The sequence below is a fragment of the Schistocerca gregaria genome, chromosome 1 (assembly GCF_023897955.1).
Source record: "Schistocerca gregaria isolate iqSchGreg1 chromosome 1, iqSchGreg1.2, whole genome shotgun sequence".
In the NCBI taxonomy this organism is placed as follows: domain Eukaryota; kingdom Metazoa; phylum Arthropoda; class Insecta; order Orthoptera; family Acrididae; genus Schistocerca; species Schistocerca gregaria.
In genome coordinates this window covers 1,067,481,753-1,067,502,810 of record NC_064920.1, presented here as the reverse complement: position 1 = coordinate 1,067,502,810, position 21,058 = coordinate 1,067,481,753, and the positions used below count along the sequence as shown (strand labels likewise).

The window sequence follows — 21,058 nt, the reverse complement described above, 5'->3', positions numbered from 1 at the left end:
TATATCCTTTTGCTTCCATTTCCTCCTATTAAGGATTCTTATTTTTAAATCCTTGGCAATAAAGTCAGTTTCTCAGCAAAAAGAGGCACAGGAACCTCATTGAGTCAGTAAAATGTAAAACTGTATGGAATGGTCCCCTTGCAGCATGTACTATCAAATCCTTGAAGCCTCATAGTTCGATGTGTTGGCTAAATATTTGAAAACTATTTTCAGGCACCAACAAATGATAGACACTACTCAATTCTTTACATTTAAATGCCTCCTTCCCCATTTATTAACACTGTAAATGATGCAATGATCATGTCCAGTTTCACATTCACATACCTCATACCGGCAGAGACCTCTATACTATTATCTACAGACATAACCTTAATAAATACGGCCTCAGTGCAGTTCCACATTAATTAATGAACACAATCACAAGATGGTGCAGTGACTGACTAATAAAAAGAATGGTGCACACAATAGTGTTTGCAATAAAGTCACATCAATAAAATTATCATCTGATAAACTGATCACTGTACAAATACAGGTGTTAAAAGCTAGCTATTTGGGCATATACTTTTGTCGATACACAGAACAGTAACTCAGATGTTAGGATGTTCAAATCTGAGCACTGACTCTTTTGACACAGATTTTAACGGTGAGGTTTTGGGCTGAGGATTATGGATGATGGCTGACTGTTTAACAACTGGCATAGAACAAATTGTCATTTTGGAAATTATATAATCATTTTAAAAACCCCTAGGTCAAATTTTGTTTATCTGAATGTGCTATATGTCAGAGCAGTAATGTGGTTCATGAAATGTATTATGTGTTAAGAAATTAAAAGAGTTTATAGCATCATCTTCTGTCATCAACAAGTATAAATGACATACCTCTGCCATTGCAAGTTCTTTGACTCTGTAAACTAACGGCCCACGCTATCTTGCCAGTGCAGTTTGTTGTATAATTTGTTGTAATGTGGATGTTTGTATGAAATATACTGAGTCCTACAGAAATGTGTGTGTTTCCTTGGGCTACAATCCAACTGAAATCCGACAGTGGTGACCCCGAGTAAGAATTCGTGCACCGTTTCCTCGTAGTGCAAGTATTTTTGCATTTACTGCACCGGCTTTGTTTACACTTTTGTTCATTTTGCTTGGCTGTGTATCCTGCGGGCATCATGTGGATATCAAAACTCCTGCACCTACAATGGGACATTTTGTTGCTTCACCACCACCAGGATTCTACAACACATTTCCTGGAGTTTTGTCACCTCAACACTTTCGCACTCGACAGTGCAACATGTGAATGTAGACTCAGGCTTTGCCTCTCCAGTGAGTGTGCATCAATACTTGCATTTCGAAAATGATAATAAGGAGAGCAAAGTCCTGCATTTCATCATGCCGACATGGATTCTGCATTTCATACGCAAACTATGTATCAGACATTAGCCGTCTGGGTGACTGTTACAAGAGTTCCATGTGCAACCTCACCTTTGTTAGGACAGACCACATGTAATGATAATGCCTTCATGATGCCCAAGTGCTTTACCACTTCATCAGTTTACAAAGTGGACAACACCCAGTGTATATCACACGAACATTTCCAGGCCACTTTCCGCCTCCATTAACCATTCGGCCCCTCCTGGTGTGAACAATGTGCTGTGTAGTGATACTAACTGTGGCTTCTGCCCCTCTGAACATGCCCTGGCTTGTCACGTCGACGGCCCGATGGAAACATTTTACTGTGTTGCTCCACCCACATCTAATCCCCCTCCCGCTGCAGCCATACATCTGCTTGCTTTTCACATGGCGCTGGCCATGCCTTCCGCGCTGGATTTCTGTACCATGAACATTGCATCAGACAATTCTAAAGCGTCATTTCCTCATGCTTCAGTGCTATTCTCAACCGCTCTGACAGACTACTCACTCGCACCCTATGCAGTGCCGTCTGCGTCGACCACGCCGGTCCAGCATCCATGTCGTACATGTGATACAAGGGACTCAGAGAACTAGCTGCACCTTCATCGCCACCACCAGGCCACTTACTGACTCTGCCCTGCTATCCGAGGACAACCCAGCAATGTGGTTTGCACTGGTGGAGAACTTGTTTGAAATGTACTGTGTCACCAATGGCAATTCAAAATTCCTGTGCTTCATGACTCACCTGCACGGGCACACAGACCTGATCTGCAACCTACTTCTGACACTGCCACTAACTTTGAAGTATGATTTTGCAAAACAGACTATCATCGAGCACCTCTCGCATTTCTCATAAGAAGCTATTCTGTGAATAATGTATGAGGAACATCTTGGCAACTGTAGCCTATCCCAGCTTTGGCGCCAGCTTTGCTTCCTGGTCAGTGAGCATGTGATGCTGGATGAAACCCTACAGTCAGTGTGGTTATCAACTGCCTAGAGGCCTCCAGGGTTCATCTCCTCTCCCACACCCTGGAATCCACTGGTTTGTGTCTGCAGATGGCTGTCCAGGTCTATTCGCTCACACACAAGTGCCATCAGCAGGAGATCATGCAGTAGGTTGGCATGCCCATACCGGTAGCTCATCCGGCTGCAGACAGGGCCGCACTCTGGCCCCCAGACTGCTGCACCACCTGCCACCCAGCACGCGCACTCTCTGTCCACCAAGCTGCAGCCTGTGCCAACCACTCTGGTGTACAAAGCTGAACATATAGTGGATGATTGGCTGTCTCCTCTCCCAATGTACCCTCACGTTGGTACCACACCGTATTTGGCACCAATGCAAAAAAGTCCTGTCCCCTGTGCAAGCATCCAAAAAGCCAATCGGCCAATAAGTGTGAACCCACGCTACCTTCCGTCCATGCCTCCATCCTGTTGAACGGCCACCTTTACGTCAAAGAATCACAACTTCCTCTTGGACACTGGTGCTGACACCGCAATTGTACTTAAATCGATGGTCACATGTCCCCTCCCATACACACTCTCTGTCCTGCGAGCTGTGAATTCATCTACACTCCAGACCTGTGGATCCATCGAACTTCAACTCTGTCTCTCTAAAAGCCTCTTCCTCCCCTGGATCTTCCAAGTGGCAGACATCACAGAAGTAATCCTGGGAATTGACTGGGATTTGACTTATTACCACACCACCACCTATCTCCAAGCATCGTTCGAGGTTCTCTGTTTCACCACACCACCAACTCTCACATCATGTGTGACCATGCTCTGCCACCTACTATGAGTGTAAATGCTGTTAACTGTTTAGTGCATCAGTGCATGCCTCTCGTGAGCAAGACATGTGGAACTGTGAATTGTGTCCTGGCAGAGAGTGCCAAGACATGTGCCCTCTGCTGTGAGAACGCCATTTTGAAATATCGCATTGCATGCGCCGAGGATGAGCTTGCTATGATCACTGCCCCCATCAATTCACACCGCTCGGCAGTGCCCACACCCAAGCCTTCATCTGCCACTCCTGACAGCTCCTCCAACAACAGCGCACACGTCAGCAACCCCACACCTATCTTGTGTGACTCCAGTCTCAACCACACAGTGTTACCCCCACCTCCCCTGCCCTGCCCCCATCAATTGTGTTCCACTGAAGGTCTCTCTCACCTGTTTCATAAACTTACACTTGTGCGCCTCATGACATTCCAACCATCCAGTCCCCGACCATCGCCCCCACGGCCACGCGCATTCACACTCAGTGTGTTGCTAAACATTCCCCTCCTCTCGAACTTCCTCATATGGCTTGCTCCATAGCTCCATGCGCGCCAGCAGCATCACCTTTGCTGAGCACACCTCTCTTGTGCACTACGGGCAATAGACAGCCTCTACACGCACCGCTCGCACCTGCTGCATGCTCAGCACTCGCAAACTGCCATACACGCGAGCATAAACATAAGAAACATGTGACTTTTGTGCTGCCATTCCCCTCTTGAGCAGACAACTATGCTGCCAAGCCATGCACCACTAATAAATCAACCAACACCATGCCCCACACATGCGCAGTCATCGAACATTTGATTTCCTCCTTCATGAATGGAACTGCTCATTGCATCATCATGTCTGAGGGCCCACATAATCACCACAAGGCTCACTGCCTTAACTCACTCAAGTTATGCTCGGATCACCAGCAAATATGGGAACTTCTTGAGGCAGCCAGCCTAAACTGGATGGCTCCTTTCATATGTGAGGCAATTACAGATGCTTGAATGCAAGAACTGTGATGGACAATTATCTTATACCGAGCATTTCTGACTCCACTTACCTTCTCTTGGGTGCTACAATTTTCAGCAAACTGGATTGCGAATGTGCTTATCACCAAATGGCAGTGGCACCCAAAGACATTCCGAAAATGATCATCTCTCTTGCTCCATTTCTTATGGACTCTTTCTTGCTCCAGTTTGACTTCTGTCTCGTATATCTTGACAATATCCTGATCTTCAGCAAATCTGCCCAATATCACAAACGCCACATCATGATAGTAAAAGACACTCTCGCATTAAATGGAGTTTAGATCAACACTGACAAACAGCAACTACGCCACCAAGCTGTCGAATTCTTGGGAATACAGTCTCCGCCACTGGTATGCACCCCCCTGAATCAAAGGTGCAATCAGTCTTATCCATTCTACTCCCTACTGAATACAAAAAGCTCCATCGGTTCCTGGGAACAATAAACTACTACTGTCAGCATTTGCCTGCAGCAGTCAACAACGAGGAACTTGAGGGACGTGCCCTATTCCGTGGACAGAACCAATGCATGCAGCCTTCGAGGCCCTGAAAGACTCTCTCCCACAAGCCGTCATCATCACTCATCCATTATCAGACAGTTGAGCTCTTCATCGCCATGGATAACAATAATTCCATGGTAGGTGTGTCCTACAATAACGCCACAATGACGTGGTCATGCCACTTCAGTTCTTTTCGAAGAAACTTCACATGCCCAATGGAAATACTCAGCCTGCAACTGCAACTTTTAGCAGTTTATGAGGTGGCGAAACACTTCTGCCCCGATGTCAAGGGCCGATTTCCCTACATTCTGAACAACCATAAACCAGTAGCAGATGCCATATGCTTCCCTCCTCCCCCCCCCCCCCCCTCCCCTCCCCCTGTCTTGTTGCTTTTGGTATTTCAATTTCATCTCTCAGTTTTCTAATGATGACCACCATATCAGAGGTGCCGACATCATCAATGTGATGTCCTTTCCCACATTAGCAACATCTCAACGGTTGTCAACCTTTCCAATCTCGTGTCCCTACAAAACCAGGATGAGGATACACAGTAACTTCTGAACAGTCACTCGGAGCAAAATTGGCTAGCATCTGAGAGGAGGTCTGGAGCGACTCTTCCACTGGCACTCTCCGACCCATCCCAACCCCCTTCCACCATTCAGTGTTTGACACACTACATTCTCTAACACACCCCGGAATTAATTCATCTCCACGTCTCGTGTCCGAATGATTGATGTTATGAGACATTTAGTGTGATTGTCAGACCTGGACCCAGAACTGCATCATCTGCCAGCAGAACAAAGTCACCAACCACACTTTCACCATGTACACCTGGACCCCACAGCCCCCTTCCCCACCTCAGAGGGCTTCTGTTATGTTCTTTCTTCCATCAATCTTTTATCTCAGGGGGTAGAGGCTGTACCTCTCACCAACATAACTGCCGAAACTGCGACTAAAGTTATTGTTTCTTCCTGAGTTTCCCACTTTGGTTGCCCCGCTACCATCACCACTGACCATAGCCAGCAGTTTGAATCAGCACACTTGACCAACTCTGCCAGCTGTGTGGTATCAACAAATGTCACATGACTGCCTACCACCCCCAAGCAAATGGACTGGTAGAATGGTGTCATTACATTTTCAAGACATCACTGCGGTGTCATGACAGTCTTTGGACTGAGGCCATCCCATGGGTACTCCTCAGCCTCTGGTCATTATACAAACCAGATATTGAGGCCACCACAAGTGAGTTTGTCTATGATGTAAATCCTGTCCTCCCTGGGGAGCTGTTACAACCTACCTCCCCTGACAATCCCACCCCCCTTCCCGACTTTGTAAGCCAGATCTGAACACATTTTGCAAACATTTTCCTGACTTCCCTGTTGTGCCATAGCTCCCTCCCCCCTCCCCCTGCTCCTACGTGCCCTCCGATCTCTTCTCATGCAAGTTCGTTTTTCTCTGCTACGATGTCATCTGGGTCCCACTCACCTCATCTTATTCGTGCCCATATGAGGTCATAAACTGCCCTCCTAACACAATGGACATCCAGGTTAAAGGTTTGCCACTCACTGTTTCTCTCCACTGCGTGAAACTGGCACAAATTGACCCAGTGTCTTTCACGACCAACAACATTATGCAGTCCCCCAGCACTGAGGACTCTCACTCAAGCTGTGACCCTTCAGAGGTGCTGGTGCCTTCTCTCTCTACCTCCTCCCACCTACCCCATCTAGTGGTCATCGGTGACAACCGCATCTTCACCCTGTTGTAAGACAACTCGCCCCACCCGACTGTGGACCCGTTTCATCAGTCAGCTGGCTTCCGTCCGCTCCCATGCAGGGTCAACCACATCCTCCTCCAAGCCACAGTAACCCCCTAGGGAGGAATACAGTTCGATTGCTGCCAGTCGATCATGCAGGGGACACACAGGCCAATGCCTTTTTCATCCACACCACCTACAGGAGTTCCATGTCGACCTCCCAGCATGGTCCCTGCCACAACAACTTCCAGCGATGGACATCCTCTTCACATCACTGCCGTCACCCTCAATCCCTCCGTCGTCAGACACACCCCTCTTTCACTGTGGGGAGGGGGCTGTGTTGTTGTTGTGTCGACAAGTACAAATGACATATCTCTGCCATCACAAGATCTTTGACTCTGTAAACTAATGGCCCACGCCATCTTGTCAGTGCAGTTAGCTGTGTGATTTGTTGTAATGTTGATGTCTGTATGAAATACATTGAGTCCTACAGAAATCTGTGTGTTTCCTTGGCTACAATGCAACTGAAATCCCACAATCTCATGCACTATTTGGGACTACCCTACTTACAAGTATGACTGCCAATTATAAATAATTTAAGTTATGACAAATTATTAAAAACTGTGATTGGTGACTCAATCAATTAGTAAATTATGTCATCTTGTTCATAAAAATTATGGCAACAAAAGAATAAGTTCATAATCTAAAAGGCATAGAGGAAAAATCTGCAATGAAAAATTATGATGTTGTGGTACTGCAATGTTAATTATTTTCTAAGTTAATAAGTTTTATGAAAATTGGATATGTTATTGAACAGTTGGAATACCAGTCTTTCTAATGGCATATGTCAATTCAGCTAAATATGCAGATTAGTGCACCTAAAATTTCTCAGGGCAACTGTAATGTAACTTTCTATTAGCCCTACAGCAAATTAAAAGTAGTAACCTGAATAATAAATGTAAATGGATTTAGCTGTACTAAGATATGGTAAAACTCAGAAAAAATTAGTTGTTACCAAGAGTTGTAATCTTAACAGGTGGAGTAATTCAAACCTGATATGTCTCAAGTATCCTTTGGCATAAATTTTGGTGAATCAAATAGAGATGAAGCGTAATTAAAGAGAATGTTTATGCAAGTGTATGTAGTGCAGCCAACTGGTCTGATTTTACAAATATAATTAGCAGAAATAATTGAGAATGTGGACAGTAGTTCAAAAACACTACAGTATTTGTATTTGCCTTCAACAAAGGGTAGTTTTTACAATTGCTAGAATAAATCTAAACTGGTTCTACAGACAATGGCAACCACTGATCATGAGTAGGTACTAATTACCTTTAACTACAGATCATTTATTCTCATACAAGTGTAACATCTCAAGAATGGAAAGATTTAAATGTTCTCACTCAACAGCTGGATGGGTTTACTATGTGATATAATTGGTAAACACTCAAGTAATTACCACGTGTACACCAAGTTTATCAAACTCTCATAAAAACCACATAGTGTGCACACACACACGCACATGCGGGCACTCACACATGCACACATGCGCATGTGGGTGCACGCACGCACGCACATGTGCGCGCACGTGCACACACACACACACACACACACACACACACACACACACACACACACACACACACACACATATTCACTCACTTTCATTCATGTCTTCAAATAACTGAGACTGAAATTGTCTCACTTTCCTGCTCTGTGAAATAATTTTATTTAGTAGCTAATGGTATACTGTTATTTTGGAGTTACATGTTTAATAAAATTATTAATACCTTTAAATCACTTGAGGCTCCTGAAGTTATTTTATCAGGACCAAAGATGAGCTCTTCAGCTGCTCGACCACCCATCAGCATATCCAACACAGCCATTAACTGTGACTTTGTAACATAGTAGCTCTCTTTTTCTGGCATGTATGCAGTCTAGACAAAGTGTTTACATAGCGCTATATGTAAAAAATGAACATACATCTAAGACATTGTCTAAGCAAACAATAGTGAAGATGCCAATATACATTGATCAGCTAGAACATTATGACCACTGACATGCTATCAATAAAAACCCAGCTAGGTGTAAGCAGCACTCCCTAGTGATGAATGACTGCTGGTCAGACATACACACAAAGCATAAAATATCAGTGAGCGTGTTATCCATGCATGTTATCCATGCATTAACACACAGTGCACCGAACACTCCAAATAATGGGCCTCCACAACCAACGACCCATGCATGTGCCAATAGTAACACCACGTCATCCGCAGCTACAAGTGAAATGAGCACATGACCATTGGCACTGGATGTTGACACAGAGGCAGAGCACTGTGTGGTCTGATGAATCCCAATACCTTCTTCATCATGCTGATGGGAGGGCACGAATCCCTTGCCTTCCAGGGGAACAGCTCCTTTGCCGTGTGTACCATGGGGTGGAGACAAGCTGGTGGTGGCGCCTCCATTATGCTCTGGGGAACATTCATGTGGGCATCCATAGGTCTATTGGAGCTTGTGCAAGATAGCATTATGGCCAAGGTGCATCATACACTGGTTGCAGACCACGAACACCCCTTCATGATGCTCATGTTTCCCGACAGCAGTGGCATTTTTCAGCAAGGCCTCATAACGTCAGGAGTGCGATAGAGTGGTTTAAGGAACACAAGTTCCAGTTGATGCTTTGGCCCCCAAATCTGCCAGATTTGAACCTGATTGAACACATCTGGGATGTGGAGTCAGAGCTCATCAACCCCCTCCCCGGAATTTATGGTAATTACGTGACACGTGTGCAGAAGTGATGGATGCCTACTCCCTGAAATAACCTCCAAGGCCACACTTCTTACATGCCATGATCCATTTCAACTGTTATCCATGCCAAAGGTGGCCACACCGACTATTAGGTAGGCGGTCATAATGTTTTGGCTGATCAGTGAACTTTACAATGTTGTTTGTCTGGCGTGACAAATAATGGGCAAGTCTTTTTTAACTTTTTTGAAGGTCTATGGAAAAAATCTTTACCAAGAAGGGTGATTTAAGTTGACTGTTTTATGTTATACTGAAAATTTAATACATAATTTCTTGAATTGTCAGCACTATTGAACTTACATGGCCAAGAGATGAACCACGTCTAATAATAGTCACTTTATGCAGTGGATGTGAATCTTTCGTGTAATAGGCAACAATTGCATGACCACCTTCATGATAAGCTGTTATTGTATTTGTTTCCTCATCAGGTATTCTCGATTTTCTTTCAGGACCTAGTAACAAAATTAAAATAATGACAGATTCAGATTGCAAGGAAATGTCTCATTCAAGACTTAACTGCTACTGATTTACAGCAAACTGTGTAGATGTTTGAAATACACAAGTTAAATATATGTAAATAACCTTCTTGGGTGAAATCTTTGGAAAAGTCACAAATTCTACCAACTTAAGTTGCTAGACTTTGCTCATTGTATGCAGTATTTTAACAAAACTGGGGGGATATTCAAGTGGTACTTATGAAAAAAATATTCGGACCCCGGGCTACAAGGTCTAGGCTAGTTTTAAACAAATTAGGAGCCACTACACCAGGGCCTCAACAATGATACCTGCTGTAATAATCTTGAGAGCTGAATTTGCTGATATAGCATTTAATCCATAAACAATATCCCTGTTATTTTCTAGATATGTACAAAGGAAGGAAGTCATAAAAAACAGCAAATAGTAATAGCACAGAAAATGATAAGAAATCATAAACTTCCTTCTTCTCCTAATATAGCCGGCTGGAGTGGCCGTTCAGTTGTAGGTGCTACAGTCTGGAACCACGAGACCGCTATGGTCGTAGGTTCGAATCCTGCCTCGGGCATGCATGTGTGTGTTGTTCTTAGGTTAGTTAGGTTTAAGTAGTTTTAAGTTCTAGGGGACTGATGACCTCAGAAGTTGAGTCCCGTAGTGCTGAGAGCCATTTGAACCATTTTTTTCCTCCTAATATACATTGCTGTTAGTGTCAGAGTGATGTTATGTTTGATCATTTTAAAATTTACTCACTTCTTCCATTCTCCATCCACCCTCTTTCAATTTTGGATCAAAGTATCAGAAGTTTGGAGAATCATATGAATGTTTTTCATGCTTTTGTTATAAAGGATTATAACTGCAAGAGTGAAAGAATTGAGGGATACATTTTATTTTTAATAGAAATACAAAGTAATATTTGTCTTCAGATACTCACATAATAAGAGATATGTGAGAGAGAGAGCAGTAATCTACTGTTGTGTTCACTGTGTCAACTCTTCTTACAGTTGTGATGATATGGACAGAAAGACTGGCTGATCACACTGAGATGAATATGTGAAGATCTAATACTCCAAATGTGCTAAGTATCTTTCTTTTTCAGAATTGATTTTATTCACTCTAAAGGAACTACAACCATGTGACTATATTACAACCATGTGACTATATTACACTAAAAGCACTTCATCATTATGATGAAGGTAACGAATTATAACAGTGATGAGCTGACTGAACATGTTTGGCAATTAGTGTTGAATACATCAGTTTAATGCTCAAATGTAATAGTTAACATATTATTTGTCATTTTGTGGGCGTAACACTTGGACGTAAGCAACCGATCTGTAACAAGTATTATTTGTTACAGCTCTTACACACCCCGATATGTTAAACTTACACCAGCTTTCATATTACAACTTCTGTGTTCATGCTCATAATAACAGTGAGGTGATAATGTGATTTTCACATGAAGGTGAAGTGTCTCAAGGAGCTAACAACATAGCATCATGTCTATTCCATGTTCTGAATTGCACTACAATTACCACCATTGTATCTGGCAACAAAAGGATACTTGCAATTTGCAGTGAGAACTACTGTGGACAAAACAAAAACTGTGTAATTTTATATATGGATATGTTCATAGTGCCTTGTGCCCTATTTGACAGCATGTAACATAAGTATCTGATTTCAGACCACAGTTTCATATCCTGTGATAGAAATTTTGCCTTAATACAAAAGTGGAAGACGGTAGTTACGTGTTACATACCTGATGATTTACAATAAGTAGTTACTCCAGTGTGCCCTTCTTTACCATTCAACATCCTCACAATGGAAGAAATGGATTTTATTGACTGCTGCTGATAAAGTCATCAACACAAGATAGCTAACCATCAGTTATGCTGCACAAACTAAAATCATGTCACATAGAATAATGCACATAAAAAGGAAATTCAGCCACAATGAACAGTGGGAAAATATAAACATCCTAAAGAAAGGCAAAACTGTTGGAGATTTCATTCACACAAAACTTTCACTTGTGCAAAACATTTCACGACTGTCCACTGAAACAAAGGACTTGCTTGCTATAGTACCACTTATACCACACCACCATCAGCAGTTTTTTTAGTGATTTAAGTAATGATGCTGCAATGTGACGATTTTTGTTTTGTGTTATTTACATGTCATAAGATAATTATTCCATGGTACATTTTGTCAACCATTATAGCAGATATCTCTGTGAGACTTAGGCCATTTAGTCAGGATGAGGTAATGTGTAAGACACCTTCCACTCACAAGTTTTTAATCTTATTTTTCTGGTCGATTCAATGTGATTTTCTCGCACCTTGCAGTTGAGTTTATATTTCCTAGATGATAATAAATGTTTAATACTATAGAAACATGCATGCTAATTTTGTACGTCATACAAATCTGTTTTTTTTTATTTATTTTTTTTTTATAACAATGAAAACAATCAACTCATCATCATCATGTTGGACAGTTTCCAGCCACTTGCTGGGTCTGTATGGAACATAGGCCTCTCCATTGTCTTCTGTCTTGCCACCATCTCTCCATCTTCACCTTGGTCCAGTCTTCTCCTTTCTTCTGGATGCATTCATCTACTCCTTTCAGCCATCTGTAGTAAAACTGGCATTAATCACCAGTTCATGAATGTCGAATTGGGGCATGGTGTAACAAGACCTAGTATAAAAAAATAATTACAGCCATAAAAATTAATGGCTAAAGCATGGAAAAATTTTAACAATCTTCATGGTATGTAATATCTGCAGGTTCTACAAAAGTAAGTAATAGCAACCTAACAAAGTATTAATGCATTTAAGAATCACTCACAATTAAGCTGATGTTAAAGCAGGAAATGTTTGCTATCGTAATGTTTAGCAACCAGGCTTACAGTCATTGGACATTTTATTGTTAATAGTGCAAGATTTTTTATTCTAGTGTGCATGCATTTTCATGTAGGCAAAGACTCACTGAAGTCAGAACTATGAGTTGACCAGTGTTAGAGAAGTGGCATCATGTGGAATAGTAATGAATACAAAATTTAAGATGACAGTGGGCAATTAGTAATTCAGGGGCAATTTGATGAAAATGATGACAGTAATTGGAAATATGGTGATGAGGAATTATTAAAAGAGTAGTGTTTCAATTATGAGTGATGAATATTTGTCAATATGAGCTCCTAGTACAACACTACCAGTCCATAGCACTGGCGTAACAAACAGTCACCATTTTCACATTTGCTTTATCATGGATGATTGTTAAATGTATAAGTACTTTGGCACAGGTTGTTATTATTTACTTTTGTGAAACCCACAGATGTTACATACCATAAGCATTGTTGAACTTATTACATGCTTTAGCCATAAATTTTTAATGGCCGTAATTCACCATACAGCAGAGATGCTAAGTTGCAGACAGGAGCAACAAAAAGACTGTCACAAAATAAGCTTTCTGCCAACAAGACCTTTGTTAAAAATAGACAACAGACGCACATTCACACTCAAGAAAATGCAACTCACACATATATGACTACGGTCTCTAGCAGCTGAAGCCAGTCTGGCTTGTGTGTGTGTGTGTGTGTGTGTGTGTGTGTGTGTGTGTGTGTGTGTGTGTGTGCCTGTCATCTATTTTTGATACAGGCCTTGTTAGTCGAAAGCTTATTTTGTGACAGACATTTGGTTGTGCATATCTGCAATGGAACAAAGGACTGAGTGGAGCACCAGCAGGTAAACCTCAACGTTCCCTGTTACAGTTTTGTGGAAAATTGTTCCAGCTAAATTGGTTTCAAAAATTACATTAATAATCAATGGCCAATTTTTGTTCAGCTGTTTATTGATGACTCTTAATATTGACATATTTCAGGAGTAGGGTGAGCATTCTTTTTGCCCTGAAGCATTAATATCCATAGCCCTCACATTTTTCTGTTTTTACTATGGATGTGATAACAATACAGCAGGTCATCATTCAGAGAAATTTTATGAGAATTTCTAGTGAATAAAATAAGAGGTATGGGAATTTCCTTTCATTGGGTCCCAGCTGAGTTAGCTCTGGCTGACAATGAGAGGCAGGCCTAGTGACTAAGGAAACAAGTGTCACAGGCCCAATGAAGAACACCACTCTAGAACCCTTAGATTTCAAGATTTGTTTACAAACACTGGCTGATGAAGAATGAAAAATGGCTTGTGTCTTTCAGTCTGTCATTAATGTAGTGTTACACTAGAATTTAGTCATAGATGGGAGTGCATTGTCTTTTTAAGATATTGTTAGCAGAACTCAGTATGATTGTGTGCTGGGTTCTACTTTTGGGCTTGCTGCAGATTATATGACTACGGTGACGCAATAACTACTTACCTCATGGCAGCTTTCGCATGTATTTTTTAGTTTTCCAGCATTCTCTGGGTTGAAGTCCCACAACTTCAAAATCAGAAGATTTCTGCCTTCTTGGCTACCCTCAAGGACAATGTTGAAGCTTTGGAAGCCCCCCACCCCCTGCACCGTCTGCTGCCATCTGTCACCATCTGGTGCTGTCCACCATCATGTGCTGCCATCTCTCCATCTGTCCGTCACTGCCGCATTTCCATCATAGTTCTCACCTTCCCCTGTTCTGTGTCATCTCACCGCTCCTTACTTCCCTACCTCAGTGACGTATATTGCCAGTAGGCTCATTCCATTTCAACATGGACACTTCTACCACCACTATCATCTACACATCCCTTCACCTGCCCTCACCTTCACTTCATGGAGTACCTCCTACAGCCCCCCCTCCTTATGCCCAGCATCCCCTTATTATTGTTTCATCCCCCTCCATCTCGTATCACCACATTTATCAGCCTGCCACCACTCTCACTGCTGTTCCCACCACTTGTCTCAATGCATTCCTCCCCCTCCCGCCACAGTTGCCATCCAACCGCAACACCTCCTTCACCTGCCTGCCGGGCCACGGTCATCACCCCACACTTTGTATTGACACCACCTCCCATTGGAACCACAACACTCCAGGCAGGGCCTGCCTCCCATCACCCTCCACTCCAGCCTATTCCTGACCATTGTTCCCAGGCCGCCCTCACTAGAAAACCCCAAGAACGACATAGTATCAAGCCTGCTCCTGTCCCCACCACCAAAAAAACCAGCAACAACCCTCACTCCTTCATGCCTTTCTCTCAAGGACACCACCCCTATTTTCACATCCCCACCTCCCCCCCATGCATACCTTCATCCTCTCCTACCCCAACCCCAAGTCCCTTGATGCCTGTGCCCTCACCTTGGAAATCCGCAAATACTTCCACAATGCCTCCATTTCCCAACTCATTCCCCACAAGGACTCCTTACTTATCAAATACCTCAATCTCTCCCTCCACACTGACCTCCTAAAAAAGATCTCCTGTGTTACCTTTGGTCTTCATTCCACCTTTACACCCTACCTTACCCCGTCTTCTCCGTTCTCCCTGCCAGACCCAACATCCTCGCTGTATGATATCAGTCACCACTTTGATCACAAAGCTCAGCCTGTAATGGGACACACTCATTTTTTTAGAAGTAGCCAATTGCAGGATTAATCTCAAATCTTCAGTAGGTGAACATTATTTGGGCTGTTTCAATAAAATAATTTCATATGATCTTGTATATGATGTACTTTCTTTCAGACTAGAATGTATAAAAAGAAATTAAGTTGTTGCAATCAATACAGCTAAAATTATGCTTCTTTTAGAAATATCTGGCATGCTTAAAATTCACATTATTAATTGCACAATCTAGTGCTGATTATTAAATTTATTTCTTGATTCATTTATAAAATGATGTTATATCTTGGTGATTATTCTTCTTTTGCCAAGAAAGTTTGTAAACTCTTTTTCCTTGTAGACTCTTTGGAATACTGTGAGTACCATAGAATGTAAGTAGTAGTGAGTATGCCTCTGATGGAGACAGACATATTTACAAGATTGACACTAAAAATGTAATTTGGAATATTAAGTGGAAATTGTAAAGATGGTGCAATATTTAATAGTGTGACATAGAATAAAATTCAACAAATATACAGGCAAACTTTCATCAGATATTTAGTCATCAGGAACCCACAATGTTAAATCAAAATTTCAGCATCAAGAATGTACCTCTAGATGCCAACAACAAGAAGAGAAAATGAAAATAAATAAAAAATTTCTGTTTTGTTTATCTTATGTCTGTCAAAGCTTTTGAAACTAAGGAAGACACTAAGAAAAATTTAACAGTGATGTGTGGTTCAAATGGCTCTGAGTACTATGGGACTTAACTTCTGAGGTCATCAGTCGCCTAGAACTTAGAACTACTTAAACCTAGCTAACCTAAGGGCATCACACACATCCATGCCCAAGGCAGGATTCGAACCTGCGACCATAGCGGTCGCGCTGTTGCAGTCTGAAGCGCCTAGAGCCGCTAGACCACTCCGGCCGGCAGTGATGTGTGGGAGGATAACACTAAAAGTGTGGGCATCAGCCATGATCTGTTGACAGATAACAAAGTTTTGTCTGTTGCAGAAGAAGGGAAAAAAAGGATTTGTATCATTTGAGTTTACATATTAATGAAGACCCAATTACATGATGAAAGAAGACCTGAGAGCTGCCCAACAAAGTCATACCAACAGTGGCGAGATATCAACAATGACGGACCGGATGAATTGAAAGAGGACTATACAACTACAACGAGGGACATCAATAACAAAAGCCATAGGTACAGACTATGTGTGAAATTAATATTTTTGGTGGACTCGTGTGACTGCTAGGAACATGAATAGAGTTGAGGACAGTGGCAATGAAGAGAAAGTTGTAGGAGATAGGCTAGACATGTTTGAATCGAGTTAAAGCCTAATTAGCAGAGAAACAGTTAAAACAGATGTCATGCAGTTGATTTTGGCAAAATAGAGTGCAGTTACTAATCAGTTAACGGAAATACGAACTGAAAACAATGATAAAATTGAGAGGTTACACTACCAAAAGGACCAACTTAGTAATCATTTTTTGGAGCTCAAAGTGGATTGTCAGATAGATTAAAAAGTGTGAATGAAAAAGCCAATTAATTAAAAAATAAATTTATTGTTTTGGAGAATGAGTTTGTGGCCCAATCTGCACAACAAACAAACAATATTGATGATGTCAGAGTTGAACAGAAAGCTGTAGCAGAAAAAATGGAACAGAACTTTAGTAGTTTAGATCAAAAAAATTTAAATCTTGAAAACAGTATGCTAACTAATGTAAATGTTGTAGATCAAAAAATTTCAGTAGTTCAAGAAAATTTCATTCACAAAAGTCTTTATTCAAACAATGGTACCGCGTGGTCTAACATTCCAATAAAAAGGTTTCCGTCAGACTATTTACATCCAGTGTATTTTCTACACCACTGTAAAGATAGTTTCGTGTCAGGCATGAGTGATGACCAAAAGATTAAATTTGTTAAAAGATTTGTTTAAGGCAAAGCTCTATCTTGGGTAAATCTAAATTTAAGGCAGTGGGAGGTACACCGAAGTTTTGAAAAAAGTTTTTTAAATACATCTTTGTCAGAAGCTGAACAAGGGAGAATCAAAAGTGAGTTTCTGAATGGTCAAATTATAGGAATAGGGATGGTACACTGACAATGTTTTGTAAGAATCAACTTAAGAAATTAGCACTCCTTGACAGGGCATTTGACAAAATGACATTGACTGATGCATTAAAAAGAGATTGCCAGAGTGACTGCAGTGACATTTAGTATACAGACCTGATGATTGCCTAGAACAATTTTTACAACATGTTGACAGGCTGGACAGGTCAGTAGAAAGAAGCATGTACCGTACTAATCAAAATAATAAAGAAATCCAATGGTAATAACTACAGAAACAGAGATAATGGTAATTTCCGTCAGGGTTAAAATCGTAATAGAGACAGAAACTCTGAACGTCAGCAGAATAGTAACAATGAGGATAATCATGGGCAATTTAATAAGACAAACAATCACAGAGGTAATTATTCAGGAAACAGCACTCCACCTCAATGAAGGTCCACAGTTTTGTGGTGAGGAAACACAACACATATAGGAGCCCCAATTTACAATTACATTTAGACAATAATGACAGTATTAATAATGTGGCACAGGTATCAGAAGTTGGACAGAAGGAACATTAGATTTCTCCCTTACATTTTTATCAAAAGTTTTGGAATACTATATTTCTTTATAGTGATGCAGATAGTAATCACAAACCAGAATGTGAGAGTAATGAGAATTTTGATGTAGTGTGTACTAATGATTTCTTCTCTTGCTCATAAAACAGTGTTATAGATTCACGTAAAACAGGTGATGACTGTATTGGATCTGAATTAGGTAGTATTTTAGATGTAGATGTGAATGAGAGCTATGAAATGACTGAGGTTGGTAAGTCTGAGGCTGATAGTTTATTGCAAATGAATGTAGATGGGTGTGTGACTTTGATAGTGATGAGACTTGCATTGTTAATGATGTTTTTGATGAGGTAATTTTGTTGGAGGAATATGATAATGATAATGATGGTGATGATGAGTATCAGGTTTTTGTGGAGTTTAAGAGTAATGAAGTTTCAGAGTTATTTGTGAATACAGATAAGGTAAGTGATGTTTGTGATGATGTAAGTGAGAGACATGGAATACCAGTCCAGTCAAAGCACTTTTTCATTAATGTCATGCAGAGTAATGATCCAAGCAGTAAAGGTGAATTATCTGTAAGCTTAGAATATATAGGTGAAAAACTTAGCTGTGGTCAGTCAAAATATGTATCCAACTTGGAGGAATGAAATGAGAGAAGATCTAAGCAGGAAACATAATTTTGAAGGTGACATATTTTGTGTGATGTTAATTGTGCTATGAAAACCATGCAGTGTGTTCAATGTTTATCTGACAACATGTGTAATCAAAGTAATGCTATGATACCAGTAAAGTTGATAAAGCACTGCAAAAACAGTGTGGATGTAGCATTTGATGAAACTGAAATTGATCTCTCGCATAAAGTGTTTAATAACAGAGACGATGATTCAGATGTCCTTACATGAAGATTAAGACTGATCAGTGGGAAAGGAACTGTTTGATTGATACTGGTAGCCCAATTTGTGGTATATCCAAACAATTTAGAGACAAGGTTAAATATAGTAAGAATTTTGAGGAAATGCCCATTGTAGGAGTAAAGATAAGAGGAGCTAAGGGTACTTTTAACATTTAGCATAGAAGGCAAAACATTTGAACATGGATGCTTAGTGATCTGTAGTCTGGAAGAAATACAATTCTTGGTATAGATTGATTAGTAAAAGTTGAGGCTTGTTTTGGATGGAATGCTAAATAATTATTTATTCTGGATCCTAAAAAGTAATATTTATGTGAAAACTAATTTCTGTATCTTAAACTGTGGGAAAGATTGTGACCATTTCCAAAATATTGTGTATTAGGTATTTGATGATGATGATATACATATTGTTGACATTGAGAAACAAGATTTTGAAAGTGCAGTAGATTCTAAAGTAAGGGAAGCTACAACTCTTAATGACATACAAAATGAACAACTTAGGAATTTGCTTTTGGAGTTTAGAAATGTGTTTAGTGACCAACCAGGGCAAGTGACAGGCCATCAGTGCATTCTTTACCTTAGATATCTTCAACCTTTCTTTCTCAAGCTGCATAATATACCATTTTCAAAAAGGAAAATTGTAGGAAAGAGATTCAGAAAATGGAAACATGGGGTGTAATAAAGAGAAGTAGGAGTGCTTACAATAGTCCTTTAGTTGTGGTAAGTATGAGAAATGGTGGAGTGCGAATTCTTTTGGACTCTAGATATCTTAATAAATTTATTATCAGAGAGAATGATCATCCTGAGAAAACAGATGAAGTGTTACACAAATTTGAATATCATAAATACATGAGTAGTTTGGACTTGATCTCTGGATTTCACCACATCCCACTTGAAGTTAATTCTAGAAAGTATACAGCATTTTTGTATGGAGGTAAATGCTTTCAGTATTGTGTGGTGCCATTCTGGCTAAATGTATCTGTACCTGAATTCATAAAAGTTCTGAATTCTGTCTTAGGAAGTGCAGCAAGTTCAAAATTAATTGTGCTATTGCTAATTTTCCTACTTCTCGCACCAAAAAACAGCTTAAATCATTTTTTTGGGTTAACTGGGTGTTATAGAAAATTTTGTAGCAGCCAAGCTTTGAATGCTCCATGCTTGTGTGAACTTTTGAAGAAGAATACCGTTTGGGGTTGGAATCAGGAGTGTCAGGATGCTTTTGATGAGATCAAAGACAGTTGTGTCAAAGCCAAATACTGTTCAGACCAGATTTGTCTCTTCCTTTTTGTATTATAATAGACAATAGTGATTTTGGTGTGGGTGCTCATTTATTTCAGAAGGTTGAAGTTGATGTTGTTACTGAACAGAGAGCTCTTGCATTTTCCAGTAGAGTATTGCAGAAACATGACAAGACATGCACTGAAACTGGGAAGGAACGTTTGGCTGTACATTGGGCATTCAACAAATTTAAAAATTATTTACTAGGTCACAAAGTCATCATCTACACTGATCACAAATCATTACGTTACCTTCAGGTGCATAAGCTTTACCATAACAGAATTACTCGTTGGGCCGTGTTTTTACAACAGTTTACTATGAAATCAGATACATTAAGGGCACTGAGAAAGTAGTTGCTGATGCTTTGTCTAGACTACTTTTAGGGAGTGAATCATCTAACAACTTTGGAGAAGTTGAAAGACAGTTTAAAAGTATGTACTTGAGAGGTGTGAAAGGGGAAAGAGATCTTGAAAATTTGCAAAGATATCCGCAGGTATCAAAATTAGAAGTAGGTTATGAGGACATTGGATAAGAAAGGAGGAGAAAAGACAGAAGAGTATTACAAGGTGCCCAAGGGTATTTTATTCAGGTGACATAAGACTGACTCAAAGGAGTGGAAACTATGTTGGCCGGAACAATGTTTTGATACTTTAATTACTTATACACATGAGAGTTTTGGTCATTGTGGATCAACCAGATGCACACAAAAGATTCAGGAAAACATCTATTTTTATAGGATAGGAAGGAGAGTCAAGAAGGAAATTGCCAGCTGTGACAGATGCCAAAGAGTACAGGTAAGTAACCAAACAAGCAGAGGCCAAATGCCAAACATACTGCCTGATGGTAATCCTGATCTCAGGTCTGTTGATGTTTATGGACATTTACCTAAGTCTAAGAATGGACTTTGTTATGTTTTTGTGGTGGCTGATGTATTTTCAAAGTTTGTAAGGGTATTTCCTCTGAAAAAAGTTACTAGTAAGCAAATCATCACTAAGTTTGGAAACACAT

The 21,058-nt window shown here is 40.6% G+C and overlaps 1 protein-coding gene across 5 annotated transcripts in view; it reads right to left on the bottom strand.

The window, feature by feature from the left end:
• Positions 1-21,058, bottom strand: part of LOC126281423 (ATP-dependent zinc metalloprotease YME1L-like) — a 252,411-nt gene that overhangs the window by 33,331 nt on the left and 198,022 nt on the right. For all 5 annotated transcript variants that reach the window (XM_049980379.1, XM_049980388.1, XM_049980395.1 and 2 more), the window contains 2 exons: positions 9,554-9,705; positions 8,236-8,382 (listed from right to left, as the gene is read on the bottom strand). In XM_049980379.1, the coding sequence (XP_049836336.1) occupies positions 8,236-8,382; positions 9,554-9,705 (299 nt within the window). The remainder of the gene's footprint in view (positions 1-8,235; positions 8,383-9,553; positions 9,706-21,058) is intronic.